The sequence below is a fragment of the Clarias gariepinus genome, chromosome 25 (genome assembly GCF_024256425.1).
Source record: "Clarias gariepinus isolate MV-2021 ecotype Netherlands chromosome 25, CGAR_prim_01v2, whole genome shotgun sequence".
NCBI classification, from domain to species: Eukaryota; Metazoa; Chordata; class Actinopteri; order Siluriformes; family Clariidae; genus Clarias; species Clarias gariepinus.
Genome location: NC_071124.1, coordinates 13,218,384 through 13,245,633, shown reverse-complemented (window position 1 = coordinate 13,245,633; position 27,250 = coordinate 13,218,384). Strand labels below are relative to the sequence as shown.

General features: G+C 37.9%; 1 protein-coding gene across 1 annotated transcript in view; it reads left to right on the top strand.

Moving 5' to 3' along the window:
* Nucleotides 1–27,250, top strand: part of atp1a2a (ATPase Na+/K+ transporting subunit alpha 2a) — a 36,928-nt gene that overhangs the window by 5,023 nt on the left and 4,655 nt on the right. Inside the window, exons 4-22 of the mRNA XM_053487139.1 lie at nucleotides 741–944; nucleotides 1,377–1,490; nucleotides 5,881–6,015; nucleotides 8,099–8,216; nucleotides 11,148–11,416; nucleotides 13,768–13,966; nucleotides 14,088–14,200; nucleotides 14,298–14,432; nucleotides 14,990–15,069; nucleotides 15,323–15,432; nucleotides 16,151–16,326; nucleotides 16,627–16,763; nucleotides 16,908–17,058; nucleotides 20,093–20,261; nucleotides 21,322–21,476; nucleotides 21,918–22,041; nucleotides 25,692–25,837; nucleotides 26,780–26,910; nucleotides 27,124–27,225. Coding sequence (XP_053343114.1) covers nucleotides 741–944; nucleotides 1,377–1,490; nucleotides 5,881–6,015; nucleotides 8,099–8,216; nucleotides 11,148–11,416; nucleotides 13,768–13,966; nucleotides 14,088–14,200; nucleotides 14,298–14,432; nucleotides 14,990–15,069; nucleotides 15,323–15,432; nucleotides 16,151–16,326; nucleotides 16,627–16,763; nucleotides 16,908–17,058; nucleotides 20,093–20,261; nucleotides 21,322–21,476; nucleotides 21,918–22,041; nucleotides 25,692–25,837; nucleotides 26,780–26,910; nucleotides 27,124–27,225 — 2,768 coding nt within the window. The remainder of the gene's footprint in view (nucleotides 1–740; nucleotides 945–1,376; nucleotides 1,491–5,880; nucleotides 6,016–8,098; nucleotides 8,217–11,147; nucleotides 11,417–13,767; nucleotides 13,967–14,087; nucleotides 14,201–14,297; nucleotides 14,433–14,989; nucleotides 15,070–15,322; nucleotides 15,433–16,150; nucleotides 16,327–16,626; nucleotides 16,764–16,907; nucleotides 17,059–20,092; nucleotides 20,262–21,321; nucleotides 21,477–21,917; nucleotides 22,042–25,691; nucleotides 25,838–26,779; nucleotides 26,911–27,123; nucleotides 27,226–27,250) is intronic.

Below are 27,250 nucleotides of genomic sequence, written 5' to 3'. Positions count from 1 at the left end.
GGAACTGAGTAAATCTGGCCTTATCAGACCACATGAACTTTTCCCAACGTTACGCAGTTCATTCTTCATGCTCCTTAGCAAATTGAAGCCTTTTTCTAATTAGGCTATACAACTGTTCATTCCCAATCCTTTGAGGTTTCTTTGTGTTGTGCCTGTGGAAATGCTTATAATTTTACTATTAAACATAGCTGAGGGTTTTTCTTTTGTTTTTATGTGATTTGATTTCACTAAGCCTTTAAGTGATCTCTGATCAGACTCATTTGAGATGTTTTTTCAACCACATTTCTTCCTCGAAGATATTGGTGCACCATTATCCTTCCAGGTTTTAATATGTGTTTTGCAGTTCTTAACCCAATTTTAGTAGTTTCAGGAATCATCTTAGTTGTTTTCTTTTATTGATGCAGAAATTTTTTTTTTATCCTCCTGAAACATGCCATGACATACGAAACATATGAATCACTGCAGTAATTATTTAATGGAAGGCTCTTAAATAATTGCTTAGTTAAATCCAGGTGTTTTTGTTTTGCCAGGCAGTGTATGCCATAGGAGGAATATATAAATGTCACTATCTCTTTTTGCAGTTGCCTTAGTCTTAACATTTACCCTTTTTTGAGACATATAAGTGGTAGTTACATCATGTCGACAGTGTTTTTCTTAATGTACAATTTTACTTATTAATAATGCTTAAAACCGTCATATGTCATTTCTTCTTTTGAGAATAATTTGCTTTTCTTTATCAGGGCCTGACCCATAAAAGAGCAATGGAGCTCCTGGCACGGGATGGGCCTAATGTTCTGACTCCACCTCCAACCATCCCAGAGTGGATGAAATTCTGTAAACAGTTGTTTGGTGGGTTCTCCATTCTCCTGTGGATAGGTGCTGTCCTGTGTTTCCTTGCTTATGGTATCCAGTTTGCAACTGAGGAAGAGCCAGCCAATGACAATGTGAGTATAGCTCTACTCAATAAGAATACACAGTTCATGCCATACTGGTTTAACCAGTATTCTGGTTTATTAAAAAAAAAATTTATGCTACAATAATTTTATTTATAAGTGTTACTTCACTAATCAGTTGATAAAACAGCAAATGATAAAATGATAAGATGGTTGATTCCTTCAAAAATTGTTTTTAAAGTGTCTAGACTTACTAGGTGAGGTTTGGGGAGTTTTTTTTTTTTTTTTTTTTTTTATGCAATTTTTAGATAAAAAATATGCATTGCTACTTAAATTAAGTGTGAAATTTTGAACCAGCCTGTAATGGTTTATCTGGACACCATAAAAATAAAACACAACTGCAGGAGTTAAAGGAGTTTACTCAAACTAAAATCTGAGTTGCATTTTATACCAGTTATTAATTATTTCTCCTTTCTGTTACAGTTATATTTGGGAGTGGTTCTGGCTGCTGTGGTCATCATCACTGGATGCTTTTCATATTATCAAGAGGCCAAAAGTTCACGCATTATGGACTCCTTTAAGAATATGGTCCCACAGGTCAGTTTGCCAGGCATAGAGGCTCCTAATACCAATTATTTTACTTCCAGGTTCATTCCATCTTGAATTGAACTCTACTGTATATTTATATGCACACAACAACATTCAAGTATATTACCAGTCTTATATCTAGAACCTTTTATTATATACTTATATATTTTTAATATTATTATATTTTGTATTTTTCATGTTTTACACAATAACAACCATATTGCAGATAAAATTTTAAAAAATATTTTATTTCTAGAGGCTTACCTGAGAGCTAATGTTATTTTTCTCACAGCGATACCTGTCATGGGCAAAAAGCATAGATGTGAAGTGTCAATTTTGATTGACATGATAACATGTTAGATGCCACAATAATGACATCTTTGTGTACAATTTAAAAAGCTCCAAATGAATGGAAGCTATTATTTAACAATTTGAGTTACTAATAAAATATGTATATATTAAAAAAGCTTATAACAGAAATTTATGTGCATCAGTCTACTGTACATTAGTGCTCCCCTTAGATCTTATCCAATTACAGAATAAGCAGGGCTCAAAGTACAGTACTTGTCCTCTTGATTGGCCGTCTGCATTTCAATGCTTGGCTGCCGATATATGTTGGACCTGATATGAGAAGTCATGTAGAGAAAGGAACCAGCTTGGTATTTTTGGCCTTGGTGATCTGCTGTAAAAGAACATGATCAGTGGATAGGGCAGCCTGAAAGGTTCCTCGATGGGACACTTAATCAACACGACTTCCCTTTCTGCTTCAGTGTACATAATCTTTGTCGAAGAACATTTTTGACCTGGGGGCTGGGTGTTCCTCCCCGTCAAACACCTGTGACACGATGCTCAAGTGGATCTTTGGTTCTAGATCTCAAACGCCAAGGTTTTTAAACTTCCGACACAAAGATTGAGTATAATCATAAGCAGCTTGTAAACATAGATTTTGGTAAGGCAGGATGACATCAACAGTGACATGACCTCAAGTCAGGGAGCTACTGCACCTGATTATGCCATAGTCCAATAAACTTTTAATATCCCGTAGTAAGCAACAAATAATCTGAGGAACAAAAAACATACAATCGTTCAATTAACAGTCTAGAAGCTTGTTCTAAGCAAGTTTAGAAGCCTATTTGTTCAGCTGGTGTGTTTATGCAGGGGATGCCAGGATTCAGCAAAATTTACAGTCCAACTACCTCTCAAAAATCATACAAAAGTCCTGAACCTAGTCCAAAAACGAAAGCATTGTTCAAGGGAGACATGTTTATCTTCTTTTTTGCAGGCTTTGCATTGAAAACAAGGTACACATGGTGCACATATATTTCTGAAGTACAGACATCCGCTCCCTAATGTCCCTTTGCTCCTGCACATTTTTTGCAATATAATCTAACAATGGAAATGTTTTGCACACTGTACATAGACTGGTTGCACTTTAAATTTCTATAAATTCTTAAGTATTTGCTATACACTTTTGATGGTACAATCTATTTCACACTATCAAATTTAAAAAAACTGGATTCTGGCTTAGGGGTTAACACTAAGCATTAAGTCTCCTGGAAGTGAGTGCTCCTCCTCTGATCATGGGGCAGCTGCATTGCTACCCCAATGGGCCTTTATCTCTTGTGGCAGTTCAATTTTACCGTAGATTACTAGGTATAATACTAATAGGCAATTGAGGTTGCTGACCAACAATTGCATAATACCTGGACAGGCAAGCAATTTGATCAACTATTGGTTTATATATGTTAAATAGCAATAACACAATAAGGCTTATGGAGTGCTAAAACCTGGCCATAAAACTTGAGAGTTGTTGAGGTAACACACTATCTGTAAAAAACAACCACAGAAAAAAGATACCTTTTCCAGGACACTTTTTTTCCCAGGCCAAGGTGATAAAAGATTGCCCAATTAGAGTTCTCTGTCCAATCTGGCAACACAACTTACAGCTCACTTTCTAAACTGTTGTGACTGTTGGCTGACTATAGGTAACAACATCCTCTTCAGTAAGTAATAATATTGTGCATGCTGTGGCAGAAAGATGATGTAACAGTACAGAGAACCGACTTAGACGAGCACTTTCAGCATGAAGAATGTGCCTCTTCTTTCACCTCCCTTCTCCCTTCCCCTCTCTCATTTTAAACAGTAAAAAAATGCAACATTGATAAAAGGGAAATGCTCAATCTTTGTGTCGGAAATTTAAATCCTTGAGATCTAGAACCAAAAACCCAGCACTTGAGCAGTTTTGCACAAATCTCAAGTGAACAAACCTGAGGTCACAGTGGCAAGATCACTTCTTATAGTCTGTATAAGGCTTATAGTATATGTAGAGAGCCAAGTCCCTTCTCTACCAGAAGTATATCATTGACACAGTGTTTAATATCAATTCTTTCAGCCCTAATAGGGGATGTAATCTGTAGATGTGGAAAAATGTTAATGTGTTTCAAAAGGGTTAACGTATTGGAATAGGTCAAAAGAAAACACCTACAGTAAGGATTAACAAAAATAACTGAAATGGACATAAACTAGAATTAGACAAAATCTTGAATGATCATGATCATATATCACTGAAATGGTTGGTGAAGTAACATCTAAAAATCAAGATCAGAATTGACAGTTACGTCTGCCAGGGTAGAGAGGGACAGTGCATGTGATGACGCAGCCTTTGTGGACTGAACGAATCCCTGGAGGCAGTGTTCTGATCTTGGTTTGCTTCAGTTGGTCAGGTCTTTGCTCAGCAACATTATGTGGCAATAAAATGAAGTCAGCTGACTACCTAAATGTACTGAATGACCAGATTATCCCATCAATGGTCTTTTTCTTCCCTGATGGCACAGGGATATTCCAGGACAACAATGCCAAATTTTTTTATTGAGCTCAAATTGTGAAAGTGTGCTTCTGGGAGCATAAAGAATCATTTTTATGCATGAATTGGCCACTACTCAGCTTAACTTTAATCCCATTGAAGGTCTATGGGATTTACAGCATAAATAAAAGACCTTGGCCAAAAATTTACACAACTCTGGATGGAGAGAATGTTGTAATGTTGCATAAAGCTGCAAAGGCACCCAAAGGACGACTAATGAGCTACTAGAATGTTCTGCTTTTTGAGGGGCCAGGCAAAACAGTATAACAAGAAAATGTAAAATGCAACTTGGAAAATGTGTTTGAATCACTACAAAAGGGGCACAAAACAAACTAAGTTGCATGGTACCACCAGTTTACCAAAAAGTAATATATACGAAAGCTATCACATTAAAAAAACTTAATAATTAAGATTACATAACATTATATTATTAGTAGGCATGCTAACATATGGAGTTCAGATTTGGCCTAAATTTGTGCCATACAACAGCTGGGCCAGATGTACAGTATATTACTACATAACCACAAAATGTGCTTGTGGATTGTGTTACAATACTGTTTTAATGAATGCGGGTTTTTCCTGCGCTCCGTCTATTCCCTGAAAGTGGAAAACCCAAACAGGGTTCCAGGAGTGCCTACTGTACAGTATATTTCTTATAACCACATACCTTTACTTGGTTAATCCACTCATCATTTAGTCCACATAAACCTCCTGCAGTAGTTTGGAACAGGAGCCTATCCCAGGAGGCTTAGGTCATGAGGCAGGGTACACCCTGGACAGGGTGCCAATCCATCGCAGGGCACACACACATACACACACTCACATTCACACACTATGGGAAATTTGGGAATGCTGATTAGCCTAACCTACATGTCTTTGGACTGTGGGAGGAAACCGAAGTACTCGGATAAAACCCACCAAGCACGGGGAGAACATGCTCACTCCATGCTCACAGAGACGGGAATCGAGCCTATCCTTGTGTTTCTCTATAAGTGACCATGGGTCACGAGGAGAAGTTAGTATGGAGGTGTTTATAAAACAGAGCATGTAGCACCTTACAATTTTTTTTTTTTTTTCTGTTCTAATATAATAATTTAACCAAGGAGTTAATTATCAACTGCTTTAAGAACTTGTCAGGTGAGCAGAGCAGAAGACTGCCAGGACTGGGATTGGGTAACACACATGCCATAGCTTGATATTTTTAGAGGTGACATGTGTTAGAGGGCTGGTAAGTTAGGCCTGGTTTAGAAGTTTATGTAATAATCAAATAAATCAAAATATTACATATTAATATAATTACGATTAAACTGAATATATGATTGATAAGGTTGATTACTGCCATTGTGAAGTTAAAATAAAATATAAAAAAGTGCTTTGGTGAGGGGATTTGTTACTGATTACAGACCAGTTGAGATGTGTAAACTGGGATCTTCAATTAACAATATTTTCCCTCAATAACACATCTGGTTTAACATCTCTCTCTTTTACTCTGTCCCTCTCTCTTCTCTTTGTCGCTGTCTTTTCACTGTTTTTCAGCAAGCTTTAGTGATCCGTGATGGTGAGAAAAGGCAGATCAATGCAGAGGAGGTGGTTCTGGGAGATCTGGTGGAAATAAAGGGGGGTGATCGCATTCCAGCTGACCTACGGGTCATTTCCTCCAGTGGCTGCAAGGTATGAGAAAATGACAGAAGCTCAGTGCATAGGCAAAGACAGAGGAAGAATTAATATTAATATACTTTGCTTAAGTGAAAGTATAAGTGATTTGTCAAAATCTTTAAAACTTAAGTGAAAGTTAAGTAGTTACTTATAAATGTACTTAACTGTTAAAAATTATTTAATGGATTTTGTATTCAATTCAGTTACTACTACAGTTACCACCATATTAAACGTAACAATAATTGTATAGAATTAGCGACACTTGCTTCAACATGCATCCATCCATCCATCCATCCATCCATCCATCCATCCATCCATCCATCTATTAATCCATCCATCCATCCATCCATCCATCCATCCATCATCAATACTGCTTATCCAGTAGAAGGTCATGTGGGGCCTACAGTCCAGAAAACAGTAGGACACAAACGGAGTACACTCTGAATGAGGTGCCAACCTATTGCAGGGCACAAGCAAACATACAGTACACTCAACCACTACTGAAAACCTAAAAATGCCAAAATGGGAGAACCAGAGTGCAGGTTGACAGAATTATCTGTCTTGAGAACAAATCAAACACTGGCATTAAAATTGTAAGTAGGCTATGGTCAGTCACTTAGCAGACAGCACGAATTGAAATAGGCAAGAGAAATAAAGAGGAAACAAGAGCAGGATCAAAACTGTGATGTCAATCATGACAATGATTTAAAAATTATGCTCATGACTGGCAATAGTGAAACTGAGTGTATTCTTTAAATATAGGACAGAGGAACACAAGGACTTAAGTAACCAAATAAATCAGGGTGCAAAATTAAACAGTCAGACTGAGGCACAATATACTGTAGAAAGGCAACCAATGACAGGACATTAATCAAAGCAAAAGCAAGAGAAGCATGTGAAAATGCAGAAGTAAGTGCCATAGTGCTGCAAGTTGCTATGTGGACTGAACCTTTTACAGTATGCAGCAGTCAGCATGATAAGCAAAATATGTGACAGAATAGCCCACCAAAGAGTTGTTATTGAAGTGCTTTTAAATCCGTTACCCCGAAGTAAACTGTCCACATAATTCTAAGGGTTGAATGGCAAGGACGGTCAAATACACCAGCCTGTCCCTGGGAGCAGAAGGGCAGACATAGGGCAGAATGGCACAAACTAGGTAGTAGAACAATAGATATAAGCGCAGAATATGACTTCAGATTGTAGACAAGCACTAATGTCATCCTAAGTAATGGTCATCATAATCAGCAAATTGCATCAACATCTGGTGGTGGAGCAATGACAAGAATCTGGTGGCAAAGTAACAAGGTTATTAATGGGATGCTGGTGTGATTGTGTGTTGGGAGGCCAACTCATTGGTCTTAAGTGTGAATACAACTGGCGAAGTCATCTCGTCAGGTCTCGGAATGAATGTGACTGGAGGACACCTGGGGGTCAGGTGTGAGCATGGCTGAGGAGGTTGTCTCCTTTAGCCATGATCTTGGTTTTGAATGCCTCCCTATCGGCCCCTAGCCTAAGCATGGCTTGAAAGGCCACCTTGAAAGTCTCAGGCATGAGCACGGCTAAGTTGGCCATCTAGCCACCCTCATGGGTGAGCATGACTGGAGAGTCCATATTGTCATCTTCATTCAAGATCTTGCACATCAAAGGTGGTCAAGATCCAGATTAATGTAATCAATTTTGGTTTCCTAGGATAAAGTTCTTTACCAAAAAAAAAAATCTTGTAATTGCTTAGTAGACAGAATGGTAGTGTAATAGTTAGTACTGACACATTGCACCTCCAGGGTCCGGATTTAATTCCCACCTTGGGTCTGTGTGCATAGAGTTTGCAGTTTCTCATGCTTATTGAGTTTCCTCTAGGTACCTCCGGTTTCCTCTCACAGTCCAAAGACATGCAGATTAGGCTAATAGAAAAATAACACATCTCACACTTTTATCAATTAAAGCAAAGATTGAAATACAATTTTCCACTTTAACAACCTCTGTAAGCCATCTGGTCAGCAAATGTGGAAACTCCACACCGTGAATAAAGCATTATTATTATTATTATTATTATTATTATTATTATTATTATATATACTTCATACTTCTTCTCATTCAGGTAGACAATTCTTCTCTGACAGGCGAGTCTGAGCCTCAGACCCGTTCTCCAGACTGCACACATGAAAACCCTCTTGAGTCCAGAAACATCGGCTTCTTTTCCACAAACTGTGTTGAAGGTAAGAGATTCATACAGTATATATTTGTCCTATTCGAAGGATAAACCAAAAAAGGCATATAATACAAGTCATACCAAATAACAATCAAGAAACAACTGTACACCAAAACCAATTATACTGTATTACTTTGGCTGTACCGGTCCAAGGAAAAACTCTTACAAATCAGTGGGCGCTATGGCGTACCTGGTCTGTCCCCTAGCCCACTATATTGTCCTTCTTTGCAATGTTATGTAAATTGTGTTTTGTTTTTTCACCTTGCATTTTTACTTTTGAATAAATGCAACAGTTAGTCATCTCATTTATACAGCTGAGACATCTGTTACCAACTTTAAACAGAGAATGGTACACTATGGTGAGGCATAAAAGCTCAAGGAAGTCATCTTTAAAACTTCTGCTGTTACTAACAATATTTGGTTTTATTTAGGGGGCAAATTGGCTAACAGTAACTTGTGCACTGAATAATAAAAATTTGGGCATTCATTCAAAAGTGAACATGTCACACTTCTCAGCTGAACTCAATAGACAGGATTTTTTCAATATACAATCCCTACCGAAATTATTGGCACAGCAGGGCCAATTAATTTTTTTGCTGTACACCAAACTGATAAGAAGAAAAAAAATACATATTTACGATGATAAATCAGTATTTCAGCCAATTTTAGACAAATTCCCCACCCCCCCTTTTTTCATTTATAAATGTTGATGGGCATCTTATTCAGATGCATAGTGTGTAATTGATTGTTTAGGAATCATATAGCCATGAATGTCTAATCTGTGGTTGAAAAGAATAAAGCAACATGAAGTCCAGAGAGCGTTTCGAAGCTGAGAAAAGATGAAACATTGTTCAAAGCCATTGGACAAGTATTGGCCATACTGTAACCAAAAGATTTTAAATAGTCCTGAACGAAGAATGAAACCATTGGTTATTAACAACCAAACATCAAAAAGATCAGCCAAGAAAAACAACAGCAGTTGATTATAGACAACCTCCACAGGGCAGGGGTTAAGGATTTATGACCCACCATTCAAGAAGTCTTCATCAAGAGAAATACTATAGAAACATCCAGGACATACATATGTAGCACATACTGGTGGTAACAATTGGAAAGCTTGATTGGGATTTACAGATATGATCCACAGTTCTGGAATAAAGATTCATCTCTACCAAACTGATGGAAATTATGGTGCAAAGTGTGGAGAAAGGATTTGCTCATTAACCAAAACATACAAACTAATAGGTTAGGCATAGTGATGGTAGTGTCATGGCATGGACTTGGATGGCCGACCCTTGACTAGCCTCACTGATTTTTATTCATGAGCAATCTCCTGATTCAGAAATCTATAGAAAATATCTGTCTGGCAAGTTACAAAGAAATGCATCCAATATTTTGGACTGGATCATCATCATGTGATGAGACAGCAGTCTAAAACACAAGTGAAAATAAAGTGAAAATGTTTATCACAAGACCTGACCCTGAAGAAGGGAGAACCTTAACCAATCATGTACAATCATAAAAAACCATTACAAAAGAAGAATGCAACAGTTTGGTGATGTTAGTGGATACAGATTTAATGAATTTCTTGCAAGCAAGTGAAATGAAAAGTGATATTTACAGAAAAGATTTAATCACCTGAAAATTGGGTTGTCTGTCATCAAAAGCACTATTCTTTACGCTGTTAACTAACATGATCAGATCAAAAATTCTAATGTATCTTCTTATATTCATTAAAATCTTAAGAGTCAAATGACTTCAGTTTATAGCAAAAGCAAATGAATTGGCTTTGCAATAGATGATGGTCTGACTTGCATCAGGTACAGCAAATTGATATTGATTTTAACCAGTGTTTCAATGATGCAAGATGAAACGATGCAGCACAGTGGCACATGCAGATCGTGGGTGGTCACTGCAGGTGCAGATCTGCTGTGAATACTAGATAGTGTGCAAATGTTCAGCAGTAATGGACTACCATCCATCTTGATATTATAATTACAGTTTATGAAGGGCAAATGAAGCGAATCAGCAGGCTTTTTTTGGCAGGGGGCCTTAAATTTGAAACATGCTTTAGAGCATCATACTATTAGATGCTCTTCTTCGCTGCTTTAGCCGGAACCCTTTGATAATCAATATCTCTAACCATGACATATTTCAAGGACATTCTCATCATGTGGCTAAGTCTGTCTTGTCAAACAGTAGAGCATGTGATAGAACTAGAATAGGAGCACTGTCATTAATTAGCAACAGGCAATGTGAGTTGGAAAAATATTTTGCCAAATTTGACTGAATTAAAAAAAAAATTCTGTTATTTGTGGACAGCTAGGCAATATTATTATGTAGACGCTATGTGGTTCTTTGTATGTACAGTATTCCTTTTTATCATCCTATAATTAGGCTCCTTTCTACCTATCGATTATGCAAATGACATGATTGAAGGCTAACCAGGGGTTCCCTTTGAGCTTAGGGATCCTAGGGATCCAGCTTCGTCTAGTCGTTATTATAATCTGAGTCTGCTGCTTTAAAAACAGCAAGTGATAAAGAGCCTTTTTGTTTTTTAAATGCTGGTACTTGGTTTAATAAGATCAAAACAACCTGATATGTAAAATAAAACAGAAGGCAACAAAAATATCATGTTCAGGCAGAAGAAAAAAAGATTATTATTTAAATGTTTTTTTTTAAATACATATAATAGCGTGTGTTAGGTTCCTTTGAAAATTGTTATTGATAGCATTTATAACTACTATTTACTATTTATCTTCAAAGTATTATAGACAGGGTAATATTGTAATATATTCACATTCACACAGATAAAGTTATTTGTTAACTATCATCCTCATGTTTATTTAGTTATTTATCATACGCTTTATACTGTATGTATGGGTATACTGTATATATTAATGTGTCTGTTTGTGTGTGTGTGTGTGTGTGTGTGCAGGCACAGCCCGTGGTGTTGTAATCGCAACAGGAGATCGTACAGTTATGGGGAGAATAGCAAGCCTGGCTTCTGGGTTGGAGGTGGGCCAGACCCCCATCAACTTGGAAATTGAGCACTTCATCCACATCATTACTGGTGTAGCTGTCTTTCTCGGCGTCTCATTCTTTATCCTCTCACTCATCCTTGGCTACTCGTGGCTCGAGGCTGTCATCTTCCTCATTGGTATCATCGTTGCCAATGTCCCTGAAGGACTGTTGGCAACAGTCACGGTGAAGTTTACACACACACACACACACACACACACAAACAAAATATCATCTTTTACACAGATGCATACCCTTACCTTACTTTTTTACATACATATACACAAATAAACAAAAGGATAGCACATACGTAAACACTGCGTACACGGGTAATTGTGTTTCAGTGAACCCTGCATACCCATCAGGGCCAGTAAGAATCACCTGGACAATATCTGTGTATACTGTATATAATATGTGCGCTTGCATGCCACTACTTTGGCATGCAAGCGACCCTTTATCAAATTCAGGTAGTGATGTCTGATGTAGTATTTACAATAAATACTCTGTCATTTAGTTATCTTTCTCTGGATTATTTAGTTTTATCAGGTTCTTCCAAAGAGCATCATTTGGTTAACTTTAGTGCCAGATGTCCACATGTGTCTCCCCTGAATATTTGCAATATCTTGACTGTATGTCCACAACACTATTGTGCAAATGAGTCGACATCAGTGAGTCTATGGGCTAGGTGATATATGAAAATGGTGTCAGAAATAAGAATGATTTATATAGTTGAATATCACAAAATTGAGCTCCCTTGCTGAGACAAGGATAGCTTTCTGATGGATAGATTCATCAGAGGAAACAAAATCGCATAAATCAAAATCATGATTGATTTTATACGATATTGTTGTCCCTGATAAACAGGCATCAGGACACTGCTGTATTTGGTGGTTGCTTCCACTAGGTCGTTCTCAACATATGCACCCTCCTTGAAAATGTGCCACTAGAATGAGGCTGAGAGGTGAAAATATTCACGCCATTAAGAAGTAGTTGGTGGGACTTTGGAATGCAGTAATATGAGTCTTGTGGTTGCATGGCTTGTCTGACATTTTATGATTTGATTTGCTGATTTGATTTGCTCATGTCCAGTTGAATGGGATCACTCCAACCCTACAAATGAGTTGTATATGTTGTATATAACTTCTTTACAGAGGACTTTCTGTAAATTGGAAAAATTATTTCAACCAATTCAAATTTGACATTAGGTCAGGGTCTAAATGTGGCAGCTGAGCTCACCAAGCCAGAAAAAGCATCCCTGAAAATTCAACAAAGGGGATGTCTGAGCCAGTCTTGGTGGGTCTCTTTTGGGCACCCTGGTGTTCTCCCCATAGTCCAAATACATGCAGGTTAAGCTAGTTGGCTAATTGACTCAGTGTATGAGTGAGTGTGTGTGTGCTTGTGCGCTGCAATGGATTGACACCCCATTCCAGGGTGTACCCTGTCTCGTGCATTAAGTCCCCGGGATAGTCTCCCTCCACAGGTAAGAGGGATAGAAAAAGAATAAGTGAGAGTAATTTTTAGAAACCATTGACCTGATGGTCTTAATACTTACCAAGGAAAAGGAGATGAGTTTATCCTCAGTGTTGCAGGACACAATATCTGTAGCTCTAAATGTAGTCACAAACTGCCAAAGGAACAACAGTGAACAGCATAGTCCAAGGAGAGAAGGAGAAGGGGAAAGGTCGTTGTATGCAGCAGTATTTGTTGCGAATACTAGTCCATTTCACTTAGTCATTTTGTTGGCAACTCTTGGCATGTGTGCACATTCTCACAAGACGGTATGCAGGTGATTCACCATCCCTGGCAGTTGGGAGTTTTTCTCTTTTCTGCAGACACACAAACACACAAACACACACACAGAAAACATACACTGTGGCTCCTGGCCACTGTCAGTATGAAAAACAGTCTCTGAAATGTTCTTTTGGGCTCTCTTTGTCTCTGCCTGTCTTTGTTTTCATTTTGTATCTCTCTACACAAGTCTTTTTGTCTACCAGTCTCATTCTCTCTGTCTGTCTTTACCTGATTTACCGTCTTTTGTTTCCTTATCCACTGACTGTCTTGTTTACTCTCTCTGTTTCTATGTTCATCTTCATGTTATTTTTTTTTAATATATGAATGTCATATTCTTTTGCCTCATCATCTCTTTTCTCATTGTCTGTCTCTCCTTGACTCCCCATGTCTTTGTCGTGTGTGTAAATGGAACGATATAGTCTACAGTATGTCTGTGTGCTACCCATTCTTCTCCATCAGTCCTAGAGACAACCACAGCCTGTGTGAATGAGAATAAATACTGCTCCCTTTCCTTTAGTCCTGTGCAATTCCAGTTTCAATTTTGCTCCTGTCACCTATCCAAATTTAATTCACTTCTTTCTTTTACTGTTTCGCTCGTACTCTCTCTTCCACTCAATTCAATCCAAATACAAATTGAAGCTGGAATTGTTTATTAATTGACACTGATGTAACTGAATAAAATTTAAACTTGTTTGATACAATTATTAATAATAACTCTTCCATCTCAATCCCTTTCCTTATGTCAGGTGTGTCTGACTCTGACAGCAAAGCGTATGGCACAAAAGAATTGTTTAGTGAAGAACCTGGAGGCTGTAGAGACGCTGGGCTCCACCTCCACTATTTGCTCAGATAAGACTGGAACCCTGACCCAGAACCGGATGACCGTGGCTCACATGTGGTTTGACAACCAAATCTACGAGGCTGATACTACAGAGGATCAATCAGGTCAGAGCTATATTTCAATATTTCAGATAAACAGTTCCATTCCCTTTAAGCACATTATGAAGAAGTTAATTAAAAACACTTACACCTGTTTGTATATGGGTGTGATTAACTTTGCTCACAGGCAATGGCGCCTTCGATAGGAGCTCCCCCACCTGGACTGCACTGTCGCGCGTAGCAGCACTCTGCAATCGCGCTGTCTTCAAACCTGGACAAAAAGATATTCCTATTCTAAAGGTGATCCCGCAAGAATTTGGGTTTATCAATTTTTTGGGGCAATATTGACTCCTTAACTTAATTAATATAAGTTACTATGAATCTGGTGTTTACGTAGATGGAGACAGCAGGTGATGCGTCAGAGTCTGCTCTGCTAAAGTGTATTGAGCTTTGCTGTGGGTCAGTAATGGCATTAAGGGAGAAAAACCCTAAAATAGCAGAAATTCCATTTAACTCAACCAACAAGTTTCAGGTACGAACACATCCACAATGTCAGAGTCACTGAGTTAGTAATATTACTATATCAATTAATTATCATTTTTAATTGATAATATATATATAGATTATATATATATATATATATATATATATATATATATATATATATATATATATATATATATACATTATCAATTAAAAATGATAATATATATGAATATATATGAATATATATATATATATATATATATATATATATATATATTTTTTTTTTATATATATATATATATATATATATATCATATTACTGCACAAAGTGCAAAGTGACATTAATTCACATGGGTTAAACAAGGATGCATGCTGGTTTTGGGAAGATTTGAATTTAAATTTGTTTTAAATCTATACTTTTGTAGTACTAAAACTTGTACTATAGTAACATTAATATATCATCATAAAAGCATTTATAAGAGAGTTTCCATGAATTTTATAATCATGTTCCAGTATACAACTGAATCAAGATATGCATTATGATGAAAAGAAAATCACCACAAAACACACCAATTTTTGTTTTTATTCCATCCATCCCTCTAGCTGTCTATCCATGAAGTTGAAGAGATTCCAAATGGGCATCTCTTGGTGATGAAAGGAGCTCCTGAGAGGATTTTGGACAGGTAAATCAATGCACAGCCAATAAATACTGAACTACTACTGACTTGGCAAATTAGTACCATTGGCAGTATGGATTCATTCATTTTGTTGATTCTGTGGTTTTAAGCAGTGTGCAATTACTGTAAATCTATATTCGGGATTAAAGGTGATTATTCTGATTCAATACAACATGATCATTCTTAAATTAATAGAACAATGCTGTTTTTGCTCAGATGTACTGTAGTTTCAATAATTTATAAGTGTTTAAATATACAGGTGCAGTACGATCATGATCAATGGCCAGGAGCTTCCTCTGGATAATGAGTGGAGAGATACTTTCCAGGGAGCCTACCTGGATCTGGGAGGTCTTGGGGAGAGAGTTCTGGGTAAGAAACAGGACAGTGAGTGGGGTGGCTTTAGGGAGGTAAATACACAGTGGGCCATAACTTTCTTTCTTTCTTCATAACTTTCTTTAGAAAAAACATTTTTTTCATATAAAATACTCTACATAGTTACCACATTGTAATACATTTCACCCTATGTTGATGAACACGCATTAGCACATCTGGAGATATGTGTGCAATGGTGTTGGTGATGCAGTCCTTTAAATAAATTATGTCTCTTATCTTTTCCTGATACAACATGGCCTTTAAGTGCCCCCAAATTAAAGAAATTATATAATATATAATAGTATAAAATAGACACATTATGATTAATAATAAATAATAATTCAATAAGGCATACAAAAGAGAAAACCAGTGATAAATATGGGGAAGATAATGACAAAAAGACCTATATCATCCAGGATCCGAGAGTACCTATTTATCTGTTGGACATTCAAGTACAATTTCCAAACACGAAAATTGGTATTTCTCAGTTTTCCAACAGCACATTACTTTAGGGGTGTGCAAACGTAGTGCAGGGGAGCTAGTGGCCAGCACAGAATGTAATTCCTCAGCCCTTAATGAGGCTCAGGGGCACTGCATGTCCAAAGATTTTTTTTTTAACATATATTCTAGAGAGAGTTTAAATTACCCATTAGCTAAGAAAAATTCTTCACTATTCTTCACGTTTTGTTACATTTAATCTATATAACCTGTACAGGCTTCTGCCACCTGGCCCTGTCGCCCAATCATTTTCCAAGAGGATTTGCATTTGACTGCGATGATGTCAATTTCCCTATGGAACAGATGTGCTTTCTGGGTCTCATGTCTATGATTGACCCCCCAAGAGCTGCTGTGCCTGATGCAGTGGGCAAGTGTCGCTCTGCTGGGATCAAGGTATTAATTAATAAATTAATTCCTTTATTTATCCAATTATTCATTTCATAGTACTCTTTTTTTTTGAAAAGTTACTCAGCCATACTCAAGTTGCATTTATCTGATTGCTTGTCACTTTACAAAATATTCTTGGAACAACATTTTTCTAGGACCATATTTCAAAGTACATTTCAAAGTTGATTGTTGCTGTTTATCTGAGCTAATGTATGAGATTAAGCATGAAAACCTGAACATTTTTTGCATATTTGCATTTTAAATATCTATGAATAATGCAGTAAGCATTGTAACTCATTTGCAAAGGTGATCATGGTAACTGGAGACCATCCAATTACAGCTAAGGCGATCGCTAAAGGTGTTGGAATAATTTCAGAAGGCAATGAGACAGTGGAGGACATCGCAGAGAGACTTAACATCCCATTAAGTCAAGTTAACCCACGGTGTGTGCATCTGCATATATATTCTCTAAATATTTTCAATATCTTGAAGATAAATTGTGTTTTTTTTTCTTGCTTTTTATAAGATACTAAAATTCATAGTCCTAAATAAACATGTGTCTGTGTTTTTATGTGTGTCTTGGACAGAGATGCTAAGGCATGTGTTGTCCATGGTGCTGATCTAAAGGAGATGAGTTCAGAGTATCTGGATGATATCCTGAAAAACCACACTGAGATCGTCTTTGCTCGTACCTCCCCACAACAGAAACTCATCATCGTAGAGGGCTGTCAGCGACAGGTAGGAGTGTGTGTGTGTGTGTGTGTGTGTGTGTGTGTGTGTGTGTGTGTGTGTGTGTGTGTAAAAAAGCAGATTGTCTGCTTCTGTGGATTTAAGGATAGGAGTTCTGTACACAACTGCAACTGGGTGATATTTAACTAGAAGTTAAATATTCAGAGTTCAGTATTAATTCCAAATACTTATATTGTATTATTATTATTATTATTATATCGAGCTAGCTAGTTATCTTTATTAATCCCTAAGGGAAACTGTAAATACAAATAAGCAAAATCTTGTGACAAAACATACATGACCAAAGAAATTTATGGATCTAATGCCAGGCATCAGATAACTTGTAATTTTGGAATTCTCTCCTGAGGTCTGATAGTCGCTTCTCCTAACACACTATAGGGGACATTTGTCTTCCCTATGATATAGTGAAGTGGCATCAGGCTTAGCCTCGATACCTCTGGGGTACGGATAGGTTTTAGCCAAAGCTAGCCCTGTAATCCTGCTTTGTGGTAGACGCTTTGGGAGGAGAATTGTTTGACCAAGGGTTGTTTTATTTTACTTTTTTTGAAGCAATATAATCCAGTTGACCTTTCTTTAACAACCAGGTGAAATAAAACAGCCTTTGGCCAAAAATTCACCTTTTGAAGGATAGCATAAAGCAGGTTTACAGTGTTAGCACTAGTTAAAATTATCTATTAGCACAAAGGTGTTGAGTCTAAACCTGATGATGCCACTGTATTATTTCTCAGGCAAGACTGAAAGTGTATAAAGGCGGCTTCCTGTGGCATCACAGAGCTAGGAAGAATCACATCACTATTATTGTATCTCACCATTTGAACTGTGAAATATGAACTTTACACAAGAGCATACCTGTTAGTGCACAAATATAGACCCCCAAGAAAGGGGATCACAACTTTCACAGCTATTTACATGACTTGTGATCAGACCCTGACTGCATTAAGGCAAAATTTCCTCTTCAGGAGTGTCTTCACAGTAAGCCTACACTCTATCGCTGCTTTGTATAAGAGCTTGGTTATGAATACTGATATCTTATTTTGTGCTTGGAGTCAGAGGGTATGCCTGCCAGAATGTCTTGATGATGACTTCATATAAAGAGTCACTGCCTGGATCTCAGGGATTATTTAAGAGAGTCAAGACAGAAATAATCTTTTGGATTCTCAGGTCACGCTTAAATAGTTTAAGACTGTTAACTGTAGACCCAGCCTAGGCAAGTGATGCAGTGCTGCATGGTATAATCTTAGTCAAAAAGGAGAGAAATTCCTGATTTTGGTGCGTCATTTCACCATTGAAAACAAACAGTCAGTGGATCAAATATTACTTGGTGGATTTGGTATTTATTTGATGAATTATTATTTAATTTAGTGATCTTCTCTGCAAAGGAAAAAAAATGCTATATTAAGACATATTTAGATTCTTAGTGAAGTATGTTTTAACATTCAATTTCATCATTTTCCTAATGATTTTCTAATATTTTGCCTGTTCATTTTACAATTTGATTGACTTAAAATGCAAGAGGTTGTACTCTGTGTCCTATTTTAAAATACATTTCCCAGCCAAAAGTCACAATTTGGATAAGAATAAGCAAATACTTACGAGGTGGTTTTAAAAGTTTTTGTGTTTTGTACCACGCCAACAGATGGCAGCACAAGGCTGCATGCACTGTCACAGTAAGCGCCGGCCGTCGTAAGTCAGTGTGGCAAAAAACATCGTCCTGTGTACATTAGGAGCTGTGCAACTGGTGCTCTTCCACAGAGACATTTGACTTGATTGTTGATTCGGCGAGTTTACAGCGATGCTGCTATGAATCGTTTGGGGTTGTCATGCTCAACCCATGAAAATGTTGAAACCAAGTTCAGCAACTTGTGCGTAATGATCCGTGGAGAACATTCCACAACATTGTTGCCATTGTCGGTGTGTCAAACAGAACATTCGAGGATGACCTTGCATGTCATTTGAACAGGAGCCATATTGTTGCCCAGTTCCTTCCCAGACTACTGACCCGGGAACTAAAGGGGTTGACTATCCATTATGTTGAGGATCATTACTGGTGACAGAACTTGGGTGTATGGCTACGACCCCGAGATGAAGCAACAGTCTTCACAGTGGAAGAGCCCATCATCTCCACAACGTTTACTTCTAGGTTTTAAGTCGTCTTAGAGGGAACATATGGCAAAATCGACTGGATCTATGACGCGCAAACCTCAAAACGTTTTGATACCACACTGTATGAGTACTTGCTAGTGAGGCTAATAAAAAAAAAATTGCCAACAACACTAGCCTCAATAGTGGTGCTTTGGTTGGTCAGGTCTACTGTACAGTATGCTCAGCAATGTTATGTGGAGTTTATGGAGTGGTTCAATGCTTCCATCATCAATACAAGATCTTGGCCCAAAAATGTATTCATAATTCAGATTATTTAAAATGCTGATTTACTTCAAAAGTCACCAGTAGTCAATGCCTATAAACAGAGGTTCCATTTTGGATAGAAGTTTGTTACTGTTTACCCCATGAGTTGACAAAACAATATTTATAGTACAGAAAATTTAACCTATAACCTCAGTATCATACTGAAAGCCCAATGTTTACACGCTTCTTCGTGGTACAGTCCTCCAGGCAAGATTATCTAAGATTAGAACTTAAGTAGGTGACTACAGGTGACTGAAGAGGAATTCTGACAGACAGTTCTGATATGGTCTGTAAATTAATCTACCACGGTGCATCTCTTGTCCAGAGTAACAAAAATGTAAGCTGGAAGAGAGAGAGAGAGAGACAATTCTGCTCTGATGTAGTATAGTTTAATTTAGAAAAAAAATAGGTGAAGTTTGCCCACATGTCTTCTCAAGAAACTATACAGTACATTTCTGCTTTTATAAAATGGTAAGCCTTTGTGGTATGGCAGGTTTTTTTTTTTGTGTGTGTGTGTTTTTTTTTGGGGAATACTTCTAATGGAAGAAGAAATTAAAGTTTAATGGTTATTGACATTAGAATAGAGCCGGAGTGTAACTGTTGCTTACATTTGTAGGGTGCTATAGTGGCAGTGACCGGTGATGGGGTAAATGACTCTCCTGCTCTGAAGAGGGCTGACATCGGCATTGCCATGGGAATAGCGGGATCTGATGTCTCCAAACAAGCAGCTGACATGATCTTGCTGGATGACAACTTTGCATCTATTGTAACAGGAGTGGAGGAGGGTAAGATAAAGAGAGTAACAAGAAGGTTAAAAATGCTAAGAAATATTAAGACTTGTAGTGATATTAAATACATAAATATGACTTTTTATAATATAATGATAATTAATTATGATTAATTATTCTGCACAAAAATGTTTATTTTCCACTTAAAGGACTAAAGTTTTAATTTATATAATTATAAACTGCACTACATAGCAAAAAAAATTAAAATTGCTTATTCATATTGTCCTTCAAACCATGGTCATGTTTTCTTTACAAAAGTCCAAAGCAGTGGCTCGCAACAACATTAATAAACAAGATTAAGCCTTAAACATAACTAAATTGAGCAGCTTTCACACCTGACTTATGCTTAAGACTTTATCTAGCCATTTTTCAATATAATCCCTGTAATAGGTTGCGGAAAGCCAGCAGCATACCGTAGTCATGCATATAGTATATAGTATAGCAGCTCGATTTGAGTGGTTTGAGATGTACCTTTATTCAACCGTGTTCTACAGTCAGGTGGACAGAAGCTGACATCATTACATATTATAAACAAAAATTTAGACACTGGAAAAGTCAGGCACATTTTCATATTAGTTTTTTCCAACCTTTATGCGAGAAACATGGTGCGCACACATTTCCATATTTGCATATCTTATGCTTTCATGTATTTTGGTTTTCTAAAATTAACACAGAGTCAACATTGCACATGCAGGGTCAAAAATAAACATGTTTCATATGTCTAGATCGTGGTTTGAGGTTGTGCTGAATCTTTATTATTTGGTAGACAGTATAATGCTGTCAGCATATTGACCAAAGCATAATGCTACCACCACCATGCTTAACAGTTGGTCCAGTGTTTTTGGGGTTGAATACCTTGCCTCTGTATTTCTCCAAACGTACCTATGACCAAAGCTTTTTCTCTAGCAAAGTTTGTATTGGTATTCACCTGCAAACTTTAACTGAGCATGAAAATGTAGATTGTGGGACTTCTGTTATTTTTGTCTTCAAGATTTTTGTTAAAGAAAAGATCACTTATCCAGTCATCTGTATCATCTCTTTTGTCTATCTCCTAAAGGTCGTTTGATCTTTGATAACCTGAAGAAGTCGATAGCCTACACTCTTACCAGCAACATCCCTGAGATCTCTCCATTCCTCCTCTTCATCATGGCTAGTGTTCCTCTGCCTCTGGGCACTGTCACCATCCTCTGCATTGACTTGGGAACTGACATGGTAAGAGACAAATGCGTGCATGAGTACACACACACACACACACACACACACACACACACACACACACACACACACAGGGAGAAAAAGAAAGAGAGATGCTCAGTTACAAAAACCTCTGCCCCAGGTAAGATAACAGTGATCTCTATTCAGTCTAGAAATATGTGTCAGACTGACAGACACAAGATTGCTGTCACACCCTGTCACTTTCTTCATTTTCTTCAATTGTCTTCATCATTTCATTCAATCTACGAATGTCCTTTGACCTCTTATGTGACATAGAGGACAAAAAAATACTTGTTCTATGTGTCACAGCCACACAAATACACAAAATTCAATATTATATAATTGTTGCTGTTCTACTGCTGCTGCCCAGGGGCACTGTCACATTTTCTTTCTTTCTCTTTTTCTCCCTCTCCATCTCGTTCCCCCTTTCTCTTCCAGGTTCCTGCCATTTCTCTGGCTTATGAGTCAGCAGAAAGTGACATTATGAAGCGTCAACCGAGAAACCCCAAAACTGACAAATTGGTCAACGAGAGACTCATTAGTATGGCATATGGGCAGATTGGTAAGACACATGCTTACACACAAGGGCAAGTCTGTATATGCCAAAAATAAAAAAGCAGTGTTTCCGCATCATATTTGTTCCACTGTGAAATTTTAAGTCAGGGCAAATGATTAAGGAAATCCTCTTAACCCTTAGAACCTGATGAATGCAATTAGTAGGTGTTTTACTTTTTTTACATTTTAGCTCAAGACTAAGATGCACATTTAAAAAAAATATTTCCTTTGCAATTATCATTGTAGTTTTTATTGTGGGATTACAAAATGGAATTTACACAATTACCTCCAAAGTACACACTTCAGAAACATGGTCAGGGGGATGATGGGCAGACAGAAGGGTTTGCTATGGGTAGACTTTTTTTTTCCATTTATTCGCCAAACCACATACGTACACACATTGCCACCCTCTTCAGAGCTCAGGTATCCTATTCTCCTCCTCCGCTCTCTTCTTTATACTTTTTCTGGTTCACTACAACGCATTAACACTAATTGGCTACATTATCAGCAAGTGTGCATATCTTCCCACTTCCCCGACTCTCACTCCCTGCACGAAGCCACAGACCCTCATCATCTCAAATTTAAAGGGTTGGAGCACTAGTTACCAACGGGCGATCTGCACCCTGTCATCTTTCATGCAGTGAAGTCACTGACATGGAATGTAGTGTGAACAGAGGGTGTAGGATCTCCCCAGTAGGTAGTAATAGAGAGTGAGGGTTACCCACTTGATGGTTCTCTATACTCCTGTATTTACACGTCTGCACTGAGAGTTAACAGCTGATATACAGCTTGGGGCATTCCTCTCCTTCACCACCTGGGACAGCAATGCTCTCAGCCCTTGAGCTGAGGTGTCACTATATAATAAAAGGGAGGAGAGAGAAATCAGAGAGTGCTGCTTTAACCTGCACAAAAGCTTGTTGCCATGGCTCCATTCACTGGACCAGATCTGGAGCCACCTTTTTAGTAACAATGGTCAGCAGGCTGCTGACATGTGAATAGTTATTCACAAACCTACCATAATAGCCTGCCAGCCCCAGAAACTGTATTTCCTCCTTTTTGGTTGTGGGTTCTAGACAGCTCTGCTATCTCATAAATTTGGGGGTGCCACTGCTCATGCCACAAATGGATGGATATCCCCTTATCTTTTAGTGAGATCCAGTGTCAAGTGAAAGTGAGCTGTGCCTGACTATTTGAGCAGTTTATGAAGCTTGCACCCTTTGTTTTGTACCCAATTCCCCACATTGCAACAGACCTTGGTGGATCGAGGTCTGATTATAACCTGTGAAATAATCAGAGGAGTGAAACTGTCTATCTGCCGTGAAGGGGAGGCAAACACAGGGGATGAAGGGAGGGGCAGACAGAAATACTCATGGTACAAGCTTTTGAGGGAAAAGACACCTTCTCCATGACCCACGGGTAGGGAAACATCAAGGAAACGGAAAGAGAAAGAGAGTAAAGGGGATGGTATATTCTTCCTGCCCATGCCATACTGTCAGATAGTCCTGTGCCAGGCAGATAGCCTTCTTCAGTGACTCTGTGTGGAACATCCACTTACCTCCCAAATACCCCCACAACCTCGGAGGAACCAAGTGATAGGGAGACAACAAGGAACAGGCATTTTGGAGATGTTGAACAAACCGTGCTTGGAACCATGGCTGTAATTGCTCCGGGGTTGGACTGTCTTTTTCAAGTTTTTCCTGTGAAGTTTTTTTCCTTTTAATTGCAACGCCACATACACATCTCTCTCTTGTTCTTCTGATCTCCTTTTTATATTTATTCCTGTTTACCGCAACACACAGACACTAATTAGCCACATTCGTTGCAAATGTGTGTTCTTTCCCACTTTTCTGACTCTCACCCCCTTCACAGAGCTGTGTTTTACCACCTTAACACAACCACATATACATATTTTCTTCCAGTGTTTCCAAAACTACTGTGTCATTATTGTATTAAATGTTAGTAAAGTGTTTATCCGCCATATCACTTCATTTTGTCGCTTGTAGGATAGACAAGAATAGCTCTAAAGAAAACAAGATAAAATTGTGGGTGTTTCTGGTGCTGAAAGTGCTTAGTACTCAATTTCACCTTTCATTTTCAATTTTAAATATTATACACAGAATTTAAAAATAGTCACCAGAGTCAATATTTCTCAAAAGATATCTCCATTGGAATCATGCAAAAATGCACAAACTGTGACAGACGTGTGTGTGGATGCAGCATGTATGAACTCCTGTTGTGATTGCAATGTTGGAAGCCTAGTAATAAGCAATGTAATAAATTCACAAATGAGCAGGGTATTAAATGAGTTTTGCTACAGTACATATGAATTAAGCTACACCATAATTTCTATAGGTGGCATGGTGATGTAGTGATTAGTACTGTGGCCTCGCACCTCCGGGGCTAAGGGTTCGATTCCTGTTTTGGGTCAGTTTACGAAGAGTTTTGCATGTTCTCCATGTGCTTGGTTGGTTTCCTTCAGGCAATACGGTTTCCCCCACACAGTCGAAAGACATGTAGTCCCAAATTGCCCATAGTGTGTGTGCCTTGAAATGGACACGCATCCGGTCCAGGGGGATCCCCTGCCTAGTGCCTGAAGTCTCCTGGGATAAGCTATAGAAGATGAATAAATAAAAGAGATGTAATTTCTAATTTCTATAGAATATTGTTTTTGGGCTAGTTCTAATTCTGTAATCATAAAAGGAATTATAAACCTTTGGATTTTTCAGATTTTTTTTCTGAATTCTATCTAAATTGTTTAAAACCTAAATAGATGTCACTTCCAGAGCCGCACTATAACTACAGCATAATGTCGTTGGTAACAGGTGATGAAAATACAGTACTCTGTCTATCCATCACCTTCATTACATGCTGTACAGCCACAACAAGAAATGACCTCTTTGTCTCTTTGACAGCTTACTGTATACCCTCTACACTTCATGGATAAATGGAAAGGCTTTGGTTCAGGTTGTGCGTAACTGTTTAAATCTCCTGTATGGCTGTATGTCTGCCAACTGCTGTCGCTGGTGTGAATGACACTGCAGAGACAGTGTTACATAGCCCGATTCTGTCCAAACAGACCATGGTCCCTGTGCTGACTGTCCATCAGATGAGACCTGAGGGTATTTTAAAATTGTATGTGGCAGCATTATTTGCACAAAGGGGTCAGAGGGCAAACTGTTTCTTCTGGAAGTGCATTGATTAGTAAACACTTGCCTTGGATTTGTGGAATTTGTTAATAATTACATAAAAGAGTGATTTCACAGTGGGATCTGAATTTGGGGTAAATCAATTTATGCAGCTGTACAATAAACCTACTGTATGAAAGACACGGACATAAACACATATCCCATAAGTGTTCAGTTGACTTGACATCTGATGACTGTGAAGGCCACATTATTTGATTGACATTATTTTTATATTCATCAAATAATTCAGTGATGGCTTGTATGCAGTGGATATGCATATTGTATTCTGACTGATCTGTGGATAAAGGCAATCAGTCAGAATATTTCATGCTGGTTTGCAGTACCCCTTTCTTCTAAGTGGAGAAGTCGGTGAAAACTAGGACAGCAAAATGTTCTCCACACCATAAGACAGCCAACATTTTTCTTTCATCTTTAACTTATTGCCTTTTTATACTAATTTGTTTGCCTGTAGGTATGATCCAGGCTTTGGCTGGGTTCTTTACCTACTTTGTTATATTGGCGGAGAATGGATTTCTGCCGTATAGACTTCTGGGATTGCGACTTGACTGGGATGACCGCAATGTCAACGATGTAGAGGACAGCTATGGACAGCAATGGGTATAAGACCTACAGACACTTTCTCTTACAAATAAAAAAATCACTGATGGAGTCTCATAGAATAAATGTCCATTCATGCAGGTTCAAGTAGACAAAAACATTAATATGCATTAATATAAGCGAAAACAACTTTTTTCACTCTTTCATATCGTTTCGGGCCATTGTTCTTTTCTTTGCAACATTGTTCATCTTTAGTTCATTTGGATTTTTTTAAAATTTGCATATGCATATATATATATATTGCATATGCTCTCCTAAGGTCTCTTCACAGCATTTCAATTGGGTTGAGGTCTGGACTTTGACTGGGCCATTCCAATCAACAACACTACACCTCAGAGACTTGCATGCATAACGACCCTGCATGATGGGTGCATTGCTTCACTTCTTATTCTGACATTCTTAAAGCCCAATCTAGCAAATTGCAGCCTTTTCTGATTAGTATCACAGCTGTTTAGAACCAATGCTGTAAGTTATTCTCAAATTCTGTGTGGAAATACTTTTATTATTCAACATAGCTGTGATTTCTTTGCTGTATAAATAGCAGTATTTCACATAGCAGATGTCTCCACTTCTCTTTCAGTTGTCAAATTAATAGCATGAGGCATGGGTGTTATTTCAATTTGTAATGCACAGCTTCTCCAAATACAATACCCCTTTAACATCTGCTTCTCACACAATGACCGGCACCTGCCACAGAGGTGATCACAATTCCTGCTCAAAATTCTGCCAGTCTCACACAGAAGCTAAATGTTAATTTTCCAATCCTCTCAAGTAATATTCATAAGTGCATACTGTATAAAAAAGAATTTCTCCACAATGCAAAATAATACATGTCTATTTGTCCACAACAACGCACAGATTGTCCAGATTATGCACGAAAACACAGGCATACTTAAAGATTTTCAGTAAAACTGTACTGCTTCTTTCTGTTTTTTTTTTCAGACCTACGAGCAGCGCAAGATAGTAGAGTTTACTTGTCACACATCCTTCTTCGTTAGCATTGTGGTGGTGCAGTGGGCTGACCTCATCATCTGCAAAACACGCAGAAATTCCCTTTTTCAGCAGGGCATGAAGTATGTGGTTTGAGAATGTATGAGGAACAATAACTGTGTATGTGTTGGGAAAACAAATAAATGAACAATTAGGAAAAATAAATAACATAAAAAGATTAGAAACGTTTTTTCTGCTGATGATATTGGCATGCTTGTCTCAAGACTGTTAAGAACACAGAAAAAGATTTTCAGTGTCAGCCCAGTTATAACCTCATTTAATTTCCCGTCCTGTAGAAATAAGATTCTGATCTTCGGCCTGTTTGCTGAGACAGCCCTTGCCGCCTTCCTGTCCTACTGCCCTGGAATGGATGTTGCATTGCGCATGTACCCACTCAAGTAAGACAGGCAGCATTATCTCTCT